The sequence below is a fragment of the Coffea arabica genome, chromosome 10c, assembly GCF_036785885.1.
Source record: "Coffea arabica cultivar ET-39 chromosome 10c, Coffea Arabica ET-39 HiFi, whole genome shotgun sequence".
Taxonomy (NCBI): domain Eukaryota; kingdom Viridiplantae; phylum Streptophyta; class Magnoliopsida; order Gentianales; family Rubiaceae; genus Coffea; species Coffea arabica.
Genome location: NC_092329.1, coordinates 13,966,022 through 13,978,363, shown reverse-complemented (window position 1 = coordinate 13,978,363; position 12,342 = coordinate 13,966,022). Strand labels below are relative to the sequence as shown.

General features: G+C 34.8%; 1 protein-coding gene across 1 annotated transcript; it reads left to right on the top strand.

Annotated features, from left to right (window-relative positions):
* Positions 1-609: 609 nt before the first annotated feature.
* Positions 610-7,533, top strand: LOC113713442 (uncharacterized). The gene is made up of 5 exons (XM_027237168.2): positions 610-1,110; positions 1,979-2,052; positions 2,169-2,272; positions 2,351-2,416; positions 6,918-7,533. The coding sequence occupies exons 1-5, from the start codon at positions 1,043-1,045 to the stop codon at positions 7,188-7,190; spliced, it is 585 nt and encodes a 194-aa protein (XP_027092969.1). The 5' UTR covers positions 610-1,042; the 3' UTR covers positions 7,191-7,533.
* Positions 7,534-12,342: the final 4,809 nt, after the last annotated feature.

Here is a 12,342-nt window from a genome sequence, read left to right as displayed (position 1 = left end):
CAAGATTTGCGGTTTTATTTTAAAAATATTATTTTTCAATTAAATTAAGCCATCTCACTTTAAAGAAAATATTTTGATCGACAGCATCCGTATTGTGATCAACAGTGGAAAAAAAAATCTACTCCAAATTTGCGGCGTCAATAAAAAATAATTTTTTACGCCGCAAATCAAGTAGCAAATACGAAAAAATTATTTAGTGCCTCCTCTCCACATGAGGCAAATAATTTGGCCTCAAACAAAAAAGTGAAAAAGTAGTCTGACATATGGAGAAAAAGTCAAAAAGTACTACTCTCTCCAACCCGCAAATAATTTTGGTCTCAAGCAATAAAATTCAAAAAGTCATCTGACATCTCAACAAAAGTCAAAAGTTGCTCCTGACGTCCTGTAAAATCATGGTCAGGCTTTAAGGCCCTTTCGCCGCTCATCTGATGAGCGGCGAAGCGTTGTTATTTAAAAAAAAAAAACCGAACCAAAAAATGAAACCAAAATAAATGAAAATTAAAACTCTTTTTTCTAGTCGCCTCCACTCCTAATTGTGGCGACCCCTTAACCAGCAAAACTCCCCACACAACCCCAATTTTGTGAACTTTTTTAAAATCGACAATATACTAAGAAATTCGCCAAACTAAACAACACAAAATTCCATGACCAACATCAATATTCCTATTGAGTCTATGGTCCTTAATTCGATTCCGATTCCAGAGTTTGAACCAAACGCCACCTTACTCTTATGAACCTGTAGAACCTTCATCCGCCTATAGGTTGCACTTCATTCCCCCCACAGACTGCTCAGTCCACAAACCCTTACTAGATCCCACTATCTCAACCTGGAAAGAATTCCAGTCCTTCGCCCTCAAATAGCCACCACAATCATAAGCCTAGCAGCAACTCCGATACCCCTCGGCCACCGCTTTGTGTCGCCTAGTAACCCCTTCAATCATCATGTACACTCCAGTAAAATTTCCATCTTGAACCCAGGAAGAAAGATAAAGAAAATCCCCCCAAAAAGGAGTGAAGAAAAGAGACTAGTAGTGAATTAATAATGGTGGTGGCTTCGGGAACCAATCCCTTTGCTAAGGAGATGGCTATCAGAAGACGTATTGCCGGAATGTACGCTTTAAAACCCCGTCTTCTGTCTATTTATTTATTCTTCTATGTAATAATGTTCAAGTTATCATCTCTCCCTAATAATGTTAATTGGCTTTTTTCTTCAGTTGAATTTATTGATCTTATGTTATTATTTTATTTACTTAAATTGTTAGTCTAGTCTAATTGTTTCTTGTGTCTTTTGTTATAATACTTTAAATGAGTTTTTTGCATTGGCATCTTGCAAATTGATTCAAATTATTCAGTTTTCGCATTGTTAAAGTTTCTACAATAGCAAGAAACTTTTGATGTTTTAGTGAAGTTAATTGGAATGACCTGCCCTTATTGGAGTATTGTTTTTCTTTTTCGATTTTTTCCCCTCTTTGTAGTAACTTTTTGGTTTTTCTTTGGTTAAGCAGACTTGAATTGAAGGGAAAAATCATTAGGATTGTGAGAAAATGTTGGCTTTGTGTTAAGCAGTTTTACGGGTAGAGGAAGAGGGGCTCTTTTTTCTTCGCTATATTTGGTTGAGATTTCAATTTTGAGGCACAAGCTTTTCAAGTGATATGCATTCCTACTTTTTTGTGTTTCCAAAATATATTTTATTCCTTTCTGTTTGTGTATCTAAAGAACAATTGGCATTACAGCCTAGTTTAGAGAGAGAGAGAGAGTATCTAAAGAACTATTGGCATTACGGCCAAGTTGAGAGAGAGAGAGAAGTAAGTAAATGGATGTTAATAATACTATAGAATGGAGATTTTGTTCTCGAATAACTGAGCGTTATTATTATGGATTTTCATTCCTTTCTGTTTGATGTTGCTTTGTTGGTTACTTGTTTTAATTATCATTTTTATCCCTTATTGATTAGATTTTTTGTCTTATAACATCTCAGATTTAACAAAAGAGAAGAAGATTTTCCTTCTTTAAAGGAGTATAATGATTATTTAGAAGAAGTGGAGGATATGGGTAAGTTAAATTCAAGTGGCCTATCAAGCACAAAAGGAGTTTTTTTTCTTTTATTTTTATTTCTTAGTTGAACCTGTTGTCTATTGTAGTCAAGATTTTTCTCTTCTTTCTTGCAGTAGTTAATTTAATTGAAGGAATAGATGTTCCTGCTATTGAAGCAAAGATTGCTCAATATCAGAGAGAAAATGCTGAACAGATCATGATTGCTCAAGCTCGTAAGGTTGGTAGATATATTTCATCTAATGTATTACCAATTAGTAATTTATGTTATCTCTTTTGTGACTTTTTGCTCTAGTAGGCTGAAGAGTATGCTGCAGCTCTCACAGCAAGCAAGGGGCAGAATGGGCAAGCTGACAATGATACGGTGAGTTTTCTATTGGCTAAGATCTATTGTAGCTTTTTTTTTTCTACACTATGTAGTAATTGGAGAATTATGTGCAATAGAACGTGGTCTTCTATTTTCTCATCCATCATCAGCTGCTGATAGCTTATTTTAGCTTCATTGAGTTTCAAACTCGTTGCATTTTTTATAGTTTCTTTCAAAGATAAGCTTAATACCTTGTTTTTACCTTCTACAGTTAGTCAGTAGCTGTGATCTGAGTAATTGGTTGTTTTTATTCTTTTTTGGCATGCCATTTAGTTCTCTTAAGTTAGTTTTTCTTCCCCTCCTTTTAGTTTTTTTTTTGGGGGGGGGGGGTGGGGCAAGGTGGGATCTCTTTGTCTTGACTGATGATCAATTTGGTGCTCTTCTTCTGTAAATTCAAATTGAAATGCCTTCACTTTTTAAAGTGAAAATTAAGCTGGTTGGTCCTGAGTTGTCATTTCCCTTTTGTGTTTATCTGTCAACCAGAGTTTTGTGTAGTAGAAGCACTCTCATATATCCTATTTTGATGGTATGTTTCTCCTTATAATGATTCACTCCTAAAATGAGGATGCTTATCTTTGATGGGATATCTTCATTTATATGATGTTTTTGAATCTTCTGCAAGTTGTAAAGACTAGCCCTTCATAATCTCCTCAAAAAATAAGGCAGAGCATTTGACGTGTGGAATTTCACACTTTGGAGACAATTGTGATCCATTGTGACCTTTCATTGGCTAAAGAAAAACTGACTGGACTTATTGGGGACTCCTTATCCATTGGAGCCGAAGTAATTTTTCCTTTAATGAAGGATACTATCAAAGGTTTTCCTCTGCATTGCTGAATCTAACTCATTCATTAACTCTTGAACCAACAGCAAATGGTAGCGCTTAATGGTCATAGAGTTCTTATGTTTTAACCATAACCAACCACCATATTGCAAGATAGATTAACCCACAATTTCTTTTATTTGTTGATAGAAAAGGTAGAATGGAAACACTGACTAAGAAAAAGGACAGGGAAGAACAAGTGAATGAAGACTAGTCTTTCCAGCTATGCGTTTCAAAATGCCTTGTGGTTGTTTGTATATGTAGAACTGTCCTTGTACAACCTGGCATCTTCTTTTCCTTCACTCTCCAGAGAAGTGCTTTCTTGTAGCCCCCCCCCCTTCTTTTCTCATGTTTCAAAGTTTATTTGTTTATGCCAAATGGCTTTCCGTTGGGCTGCGTAAAGGTAATAGAAGTGGATTCTTGTAGTGAAGTAATAGTTTAAAAATGCTGGACGAGCTGGGACTTGATAGGGGCATCAAGAGCTTATCCTATGCTTCCATTGGTAGAGGAGGCTGTTAAATCATTAGCTGCACGTGAAGCTTTACTCTTAGTCATGAAAAATGACGAACAGTCAATTATTCATCATTCTGCTCCTTTATTCTGCTTAACCACTTTGCAATGATTTTGAGGGGAAAAGACGCATACAAGCAGGTTAAGAGTGTCAATTGCATTACAGAGAACTACTGTAATGCGCTGGGCTTCTAGACATGGTCTACCAAAATTATCACAGTGATCCAGCTTGTGAATGCTTTATGTTAAATAATCTAGATGGAGAAAGAACTCAATGCTGAGCTCCACTGTTTCTTTTTTTTTTTTTTTTTGTTAAGTTTCCAACCTATAAAAAGACTTGTTCTACTCGTGGTCCCGGTTGCCTTTGAGCCTGAGTTTGAGCCTGAGTTTTCTAAAATTTGGGGCTATGTAAGATGGTTATGCAAAAAGTGCATGATAGAAGGTACGAATCATCCTTAATCTTACCCAGGCTCAATGCTGTATGGACCTAAGTAGGTGCAAGTTGAATTTTTCAGATTCATAAAGTTGTGTTAGTGGATGTATGGATGTGTTGTGACTTGTTAGTGGCCGTTCTTGGTTTTGTAGGTTTTGAGCTTGGGAAAGATCTATCTCAAGTCTACTAAATGAAGAATGAACTAATACGGAAACTTTATTGTTTCTGGTATTGTTGGTTTGCCAAGATATATTAAGACTGTTCTACTACTACCAGTAGTCCTGGTGGCTTTTAAGATTAAGTTTTCTGAAATTTGGGGCTATATGAGATGTTGATGCCAGAGGTGCACAGTAGATTAGTGCTAATTGATTTTTATCTTACCCAGGCCTGGTATACTATGGACTATAGGAGATTCAAGTTGTATTTCCTGATACATAAAGTGTTGTGATTCATGTGTCAATGTGCTACGAGGTAAAACTTTGTTCTGTTGCTATGTGTGGTGGCTTGCCCTCTATGTAGGCATAACATGGTGGGATGCTGACAGTTGCTGATTTAGAATTGCAATGATGTAGTGGGATGGAGACACACACTTAACATACAGTGAGTGAAAGTGAGTAAGAAAGAGAGAGATGATAATTAAAGCAACATTGGCAACAGTAAGCAGCAGAGAAAAGAGATAGATAAGGGGAAAAAGAAAGTGACGTGGGGGCAAATAGATAAAATGCACAAAGAAAAAAAGAGGAAAATCAACGTTTGGTTCAATGTGAAGTGTTTTCTGGAAATATTTTTCATTGAAGCCATTTTTTAAAAGAAAATATTTGGTTTTCCCACTATATTTCAGGTGATTGGTACTACCCACCTCTTTTACCACCGAATACTCCTGCTCCCACTCCTCCCTCCCACCTTCCCCAATTGCAGCACCCTTCTCCTCCACTGCCACCACGACCACAATCAACCATGTCACCATCTTTTACATTTAAATTCAAGATAATATCCAAATTAAAAACTTTTTGAAGGCAACAATCAGTTCGCCAAAAAAAAAAAGATTAAAGTGAAGGTTCCTTTATTGTTTACCTAGATTACTAAAACATCAATTAAGGACCATCTTGATATTACATTTAGATCTGCCTGCATTTGTGGGAGGGGGAGTAAGAATAGCAAAGAGGAGGAGGGGCCTCAGGTGAGGTAGTTACTGGTTGTTATTTTAGTGAAAGACTTGAAGGCTTTATTACATTTTGGAAACTGGAAAGTGCTAGTCAGCCTTTCCTATATTTCTAGATTGAATAGCTTGGAAAACAACTTCAGCAGATTCTTGTGAGAAGTTGTTTTACGGAGATCAGTAAAAGATTTACATTTCTAAAATGTTTTCTTAGATGAAAATGTAATCGAACACTAGAAAACTTGGAAAACTTTTTCTACAAAATTTTTTGTGCTGAAACCAACAAAGTCAAAGTAGAATTGGTTTATGTTGGGGGAACTCTAGTTAAAACATGAATGTATGAACTACTTATGATACTTCTTTTGCGGGTTTCCATTACTTGTACCTATTGTCACATCCCCGATTTATTAGCTTCTGTCATGTTTTATATCTATTTGTGTATGCTATCAACCAACTACCAAGTAGACATTCAGTTCATGTTTAGAGCATGACACATGGTTCCGGTTTATGTGTACTCTTTGTGCATGCATGTGCATGTTTTCTCCAATATGTCCCAACATTTTGAACTTTTGGGTTAGTATTCTTGTGTAATATGGACTTTTTGGTCTATCTTACACTTCTAAGATAGAAAATGCACTATTAACCTAGTTAGGTTTGATTCTACCAGGAACAAAAGTTAAAGGCTAGCTCATAAGAAAGAAATTCTTGAAAAATGAATGAGAAGAAAGATTTATTATGGTATTTGTGAGGTGATGATTCATGTGCTAAGTCAAGTTGAAAGCAAACTCTCTGTAGTTAGATTGACAGAGATAAACAGTATTGATGGGTGAAAAATGTGGAAGAGATGAAGAAAGAACTTGTGAAATGAGAGTGCAACATTGTACACAACACTACCTGAAAGATCTATAGCTATTCCGTTACATAGATTGCATGTTCGGCTATTTAACTTGTATGATATGCTTTCATCTCATTTCATTAGTCTGCAGCCATGAAGCCTCTTCATTCAAAATGCAGCACTAGTGCCAACTAAATTATGCCACAATTAGTGCAGGCACATATCCATGAGTGCCTTGTTACTTGCTTGGGTCAGTGTTGCTTTGGTCACACCGTGTTATCAGGAGAATTCAACTTACATGTTGACATTTATTTTTATTTTTTTTTTTATGAATACAACCAGGCTATTACAACTCAAGTATAGCCAGTTGATTTGCAATCAGCATGACTTATTCTACTTCTAAAGAAACTTATAACCATGACGATAAGCTTTGCTTTGCCAAATACCTTATAGGCCTTTCTATATGTATTGTGCATATGAGAAGTCTTGTTCAAGCTGACGAAACTACCACGTCCATCAAAAGAAATTGGTTTATTTAATGCAGGATATGATTTCTGAGTTACTTTCTGTGTTTCAATGCCTTCTTTGTACTGTCTTTAAGGATTCATGAATGATTTGCTGTATTGTTCTTTCTATATTGGACAAGGAGCAGTCCTGTTTTAGTTTATTATTTGTAACGCCATTATTTTCTCATACTTGCTGTGTTGTTGACTAGCTTTTGCGTCTTCAATGATGCAGCTCATGAGCCAAAGCTCTCAAGCAGGCACAAGTACTGGTGCACAAGGCCAATATGCCCCAGCCATTGCCGGAGGAACAATTCCCCAGCCACGCCCAACAGGCATGGCACCCCAGCCCGTCCCACTTGGATCTGGTCCTGATATATTCATGCATGATGAAGACGAAGAAAAAATAAAATTGCGAGGAGAAAAAGCTGCAAGGGCAGGAGGTTGGAGTCTAGACTTGAGCAAGAAAAGAGCACTTGAAGAAGCCTTTGGAAGCATTTGGATATAGTTTTTGGTCGTTGGGATTTTATGAGGAACCACAATTTTCTCTAAGTGTAACACGTGCAGAGTTTCAAGAACATTTAAGAGTTTAAAATATCTTCCTCTACTGGATGGTGGTAACAATCACTTCCAGGAGAGGCAAATATTGAGGCAATATTTGGATATTTAGCAGGGATTTTTTGACTTATAACATTGTTGTAATGCTTGAAATGTTGGCAAGCTCCCGACATCCTCCTCCCTCCCCCCACCCTTCCCCTCCCAGAAAACCACAAAAAAAAGTGCTTCAAAATGTGTAACTGTATTCATGTCTTCTATCTTACTGTATTTCTATCCTAGGCTAGATTTTGCTACGTTCTTGCGAGTTACAGACTTGATTTTACAGCATTTTGGCCCATTGAACTGATCAGAAGCTCGAGCTTTTCCCCATAAAGCAGCTACCTGGAGGACTTTGTCAGAAACATTAGATTTATTCTTATTATCTGGGGTCTCCATAAAGAGCATGGTTTTGGTTTTTTTTTTTTTTTTTTTTTTTTTGGTGGACATCTGAACCTAGGGGACCTGAAATCTATTTTCTGGAAAGCAGTGTGAAGAAAGTTGTTACTCTAAATCCCAGATACCAAATCCAATAGTCGGTTTCCAGCGGGCATTTTACCATGGATATATGTACATCTAAAGGGCCACTTAGGACGAGAGCAGATCATCTGTCCAATATTATATGTTCAATTTTCTGTCCAATGTGAAACTACGTAGTTTCACTTATTATATCTGTTGATATGGCAACTAAAAATATGTGGCTGTTTGGCTGTCTTATACTTCTTTTTCTTTCTTCTTTTTGGGGTTTCCTTTATTTACACAACTTTGTTACAATTCTCATCTTTTTTAAAACAAAGTATCAAGGGTTTCAAATACAAAAGAATATTTTAAAAATATGGGAATTGTAACAAAGTTGTGTAAACAAAGGAAATCCAAACAAGAAAAAATAAAAAGAAGTATAAGGCAGCCAAACAGCCACTTATTTTTAGTTGCCATATCAACAGATATAATAAGTGAAACTACGTAGTTTCACATTGGACAGGAAATTGGACACAAAATATTGGACAGAGGATCTGCTCTCGTTAAGAACACCTCCATCTGCTGCAAAGGGAATTTAAAAAAGCTAGAATAGACCATAGAAATCTTGATGGTAAAATGTTTCATCCCAGTTGAGTCAATGGTTTGTCTAACTGCTCTAAACAATCTTATGAATGAAAAGAAAACAAAAAAAAAAAAAAAAACCTCCAATTTAGACCAAAACTCAGGTAAATTTGACCCAAAAAAATAAAGAAAGGAGAAAAGTCTGGTCAAAAAACAAAACCAAAGCATCCTTTTGATGCTTTATGACTTGCAGGGAAATAGGAATGTAACCTTACATGGACCCAAATGTTCAAACACACGTTTGAGGGCTCGTCGGGTAGCATGCGGACTACGTATGACTGAGGAATAATGCTTTTCTTAGATTTTGCAACCATCACCAGTCATATACCTTTGCTTTTTCTTCTTCTTTTTTTTTTTTTTTTGTGAAAAAGACATCAACACATATGAAATAGATAGAAAGGATGGTATATTGATACGCAAAGAAAATGCACTTTTCAGATATCTTTTGCTTTTGCTCTATTCAAGTCAAAGCCAACCTTCCACCATCCTCCCTCTTGTTCTTACAAGATTTTATCTGAACTCGTACAATTTTGGTGTAAATATAAATTTAGTTTGTGTACATGAACTCGACAAAAAAAAAAAAATCAAATCTTATAGAAATTACACAAATCGTTATAAAAATCTTATAAAACAAATCTTTATAAGACACAGCTAGAGCAGATTAAAAAAAAAGAAGAAAAAAAATCGAAGCCTATAATTTATATTTATATTATTTGTTGTAAAGAATGACCAATGTAGACATGTTGACTGCTAACCCCTTTGTTTAGACATGCTTCATGCTTTCAACCTAACCCCAAAACCATTTCTTTTGTTTTTCAGGTCTTTGCTTCCATTTGGATGAGATCTCCACTTCATCTTTACATGTCCATCCAATAATTGATATGAATCTTGCCTTTTCAATTTTGTGTATCAAAATATCTTGTGGATATCCTATAGAAAAATGGAACAATTTGAACACGAAGGCAGGCAAGATAAGGGGGACGAAAGAGATTGATGGGACATAAAAAATTTTGATGTGAGGTCTCAAACAGATGCCCATGCCCAGTTGATTAGAAAGTTTCCATTTATATACAGTTCGTCATCCAGACATAGACTTGTTTAATTTGTGCATCCAATTTTTGCATGAGTTACAAGGAAAATAGAGGTCTAAGGAATATTTTCTAATTTGTCTCATTGAAAATAATGCCATAGTACATTGATATCAGTTGCATGGTTGTTTATTTCTTTTTTAAAACAATACAATATTTTGCCAAAATCCAAATACGCATTGGATTTGCAATTATTTGGAAAGTTACATCATAAACACAATTTTCAATTATCTTTCTATTTTTTTCGACCACTTTTATCTCTTATTCATCACATAACAAAAAATATATATATAGTATCATTCCAAAAAAAATTTCAAATAATCTTCCACCCAAACACATTGATTTTTTTTTTTTCGAGGAAGAACACTTTAGCACCAAAAGGAGATTAGAAAAAATACCAAATATGAAGAAAAAATGGAGTCTCTTCTACTAAATTAATAGGACCCAATAAAATTTTTTTGGTCACTATCAATTATATTATTTGTTTGTTTGTAATAAATAAGCAAATATTCAGACATATCCCAGCATCATGGGAAGTTTCTTTGACTATTTAATCCTCAATATAATACAACTATTTCCACTTTTCTTGCAAATGTAGCAAGCACTCAACCGGATCATCCGGCGTGATTTGTGAGAGTTGATAATCAGAGCTGTTTTATTCCATCATCTGCAGTTCGTCATGACTCATGAGGATTAATTTAGGGTTTTAGACAAAATAAAAAGTTGTTAAATAAGCCCTGTTGGCTTTTTTAAACAAATCATGAGTAGCAACTTGATGTTGCAGCAAAGATACGAGAAGTATATGTTGACTAAGGATATTAAACAATTACCGCGGAAAGTACGAGAATGCTTTGTTAAATTGCACAAGAAAAGGGTAAGGTTGTGTTTGGATTGCATTTTTCGTCATTTTTCATGGAAAAATTACTGTAGCGATTTGATATACGTGAGGGAAAAAGGTGATAGGGAAATGTGATCACGAAAAACGACAATATTTTCCGACGGAAACAAGCTATCCAAGCATGGATTCTTCTCAGTGTGCACTCAACATTTGTTGTGGAACATCAAGGGGCATGCTTTACAAAATCAAAAAAGACCTGAATAAATTGATAAAATTTGTCAGTTAATTTTTTTGCTTCAAAGTAAAAAGGTTTGTAGCATCTCTTAGTATTTGGTAATTAATTAAAGTATGGGTTTGTCAAACAAGTATCCAGTAAGTACCTGTTAAATTGTAGTTCATTTCTTAATATTTTAAAAAAGAAAAATTAATTAATTAGAAAAAGTTTATAAATATAAAATAGGATAATAATTATTAGTCACGTATTTATAATAAAAGAAAGGTGTAATTTAAATATCTTATCAAGTGCCTGTTGAGTATCCATTAGAAAAGCCTAAAAGCATGAGTCTCTCCTCGTGATTCATATGTAGAATATATATAGGTACTCCTTCTTGTTGGCAAGTCAGATGGAACAAAAGACCCAACCACCTGTCATGGAATAGCTATTGGTGTTGCCCAAACAAACATGTGATCAGAAATGAGCTCGTGAAGCATGTTGGAACAACTAATAGAATTCGTATATTTAAAAAAAAAAAAAAAAAAAAAAAGGAAAAGGCAGTAGGTATCTGGCATTCAACAAATCTAGTTCAAAGAAGACAAATGAAGGGCTTATTCTCAATTGCATCTAATCCTCAAAAGTAGAATTAGAATAAAAAGGCATCTATTTTGCTATCTTAATTTGATTATCGGCTTTTTACTTCCAAAAAATTAAAAGCAGGTCTTGAAAAGACAATTGGAAACAAAACAAAAAAAAAAATCGATTTTTCGTTTTCAAAATCTATAATCAACTTTATTGTGTTTGGATTGCAAAGAAAAATTGTTACATTTTCCGTGAACACATTTTCTAATCATCTTTTTACCTCACATATATCAAATTGCTATGGTAATTTTTCTACAACAAGTCCAAAAAAATGCAATCCAAACAAAGCCTGTCCAGAAAAGTTTTTAGTAGTTCTTTTACAATCATCTTAACAAAAACAAGGTAACCATGTCGTTCTGATGGTTTTTCTTGCACAAGTATACTATTATAGACAAAATGATCACCAAATATATCAGTTAATTTGTATATATCACTTGTTAAATTTAGGGCAAATCTCTTCATTAAACACCCCCCCTACCAACCCAAAAAATAAAAAAGTAATAGGTCCCAAGACTTTAGTTATTTTTGTATAGATAAAACTAGAAATGGCAATTTTTGGCATTACGCGATAGCACGACTCAAACATGACCCAAAATTAGCAGGTAATAACACTACCCTAGTTCAAGTGGGTCATTATTGGATCAACCTGTTAATAACACAACTAAAAACGGGTCAGTTGGATCAGCCCACAGGTGGACACGTTAATCTGATAAAAAAAAATAGCTCTTTTAGAATATTATAAATTATAGAGGCAATTTTGGTAGTTTCTAAAAAGTAAAAACCTACAAACAAACTAATAAATTATCAACGTAATGCAAGATGACTCATTTGTGTTCCTCCAACTCATTTATCTAATTGTCTGCCTCTAAATTCAAAATCCTACACCCTATGGCCATGCATTTTTCTTAAAACCCAACCCCTAAATCATTTATCCAATTGTCTTCCTCTGAATTCCAAACCCCACACCCTACGGCCATAAATCTTTTCTTAAAACCCAACCCCTAAATCACAAATTTGGAACTTGCAAGTATATTGTTGTTTGAGTAGGTAAGTTTAATAGTTACGATGATTTATTTGATCTTTCTATACGTCAGGCATGTGTTTTATGTTGGTCACAATTTAAAAGAAAATATTTAAAAGATGATTTGACTAGGATTCAGTTGAAGTTTGTTTAACATCATTA

Coding starts and splice junctions, on each gene's coding strand:
- LOC113713442 (XM_027237168.2), top strand. CDS start 1,043: ATGGTGGTGGCTTCGGGAACCAATCCCTTTGCTAAGGAGATGGCTATC. Junction 2,053..2,168: donor AGAAGAAGTGGAGGATATGG/GTAAGTTAAATT, acceptor TCTTTCTTGCAG/TAGTTAATTTAATTGAAGGA. Junction 2,417..6,917: donor GGCAAGCTGACAATGATACG/GTGAGTTTTCTA, acceptor TCAATGATGCAG/CTCATGAGCCAAAGCTCTCA.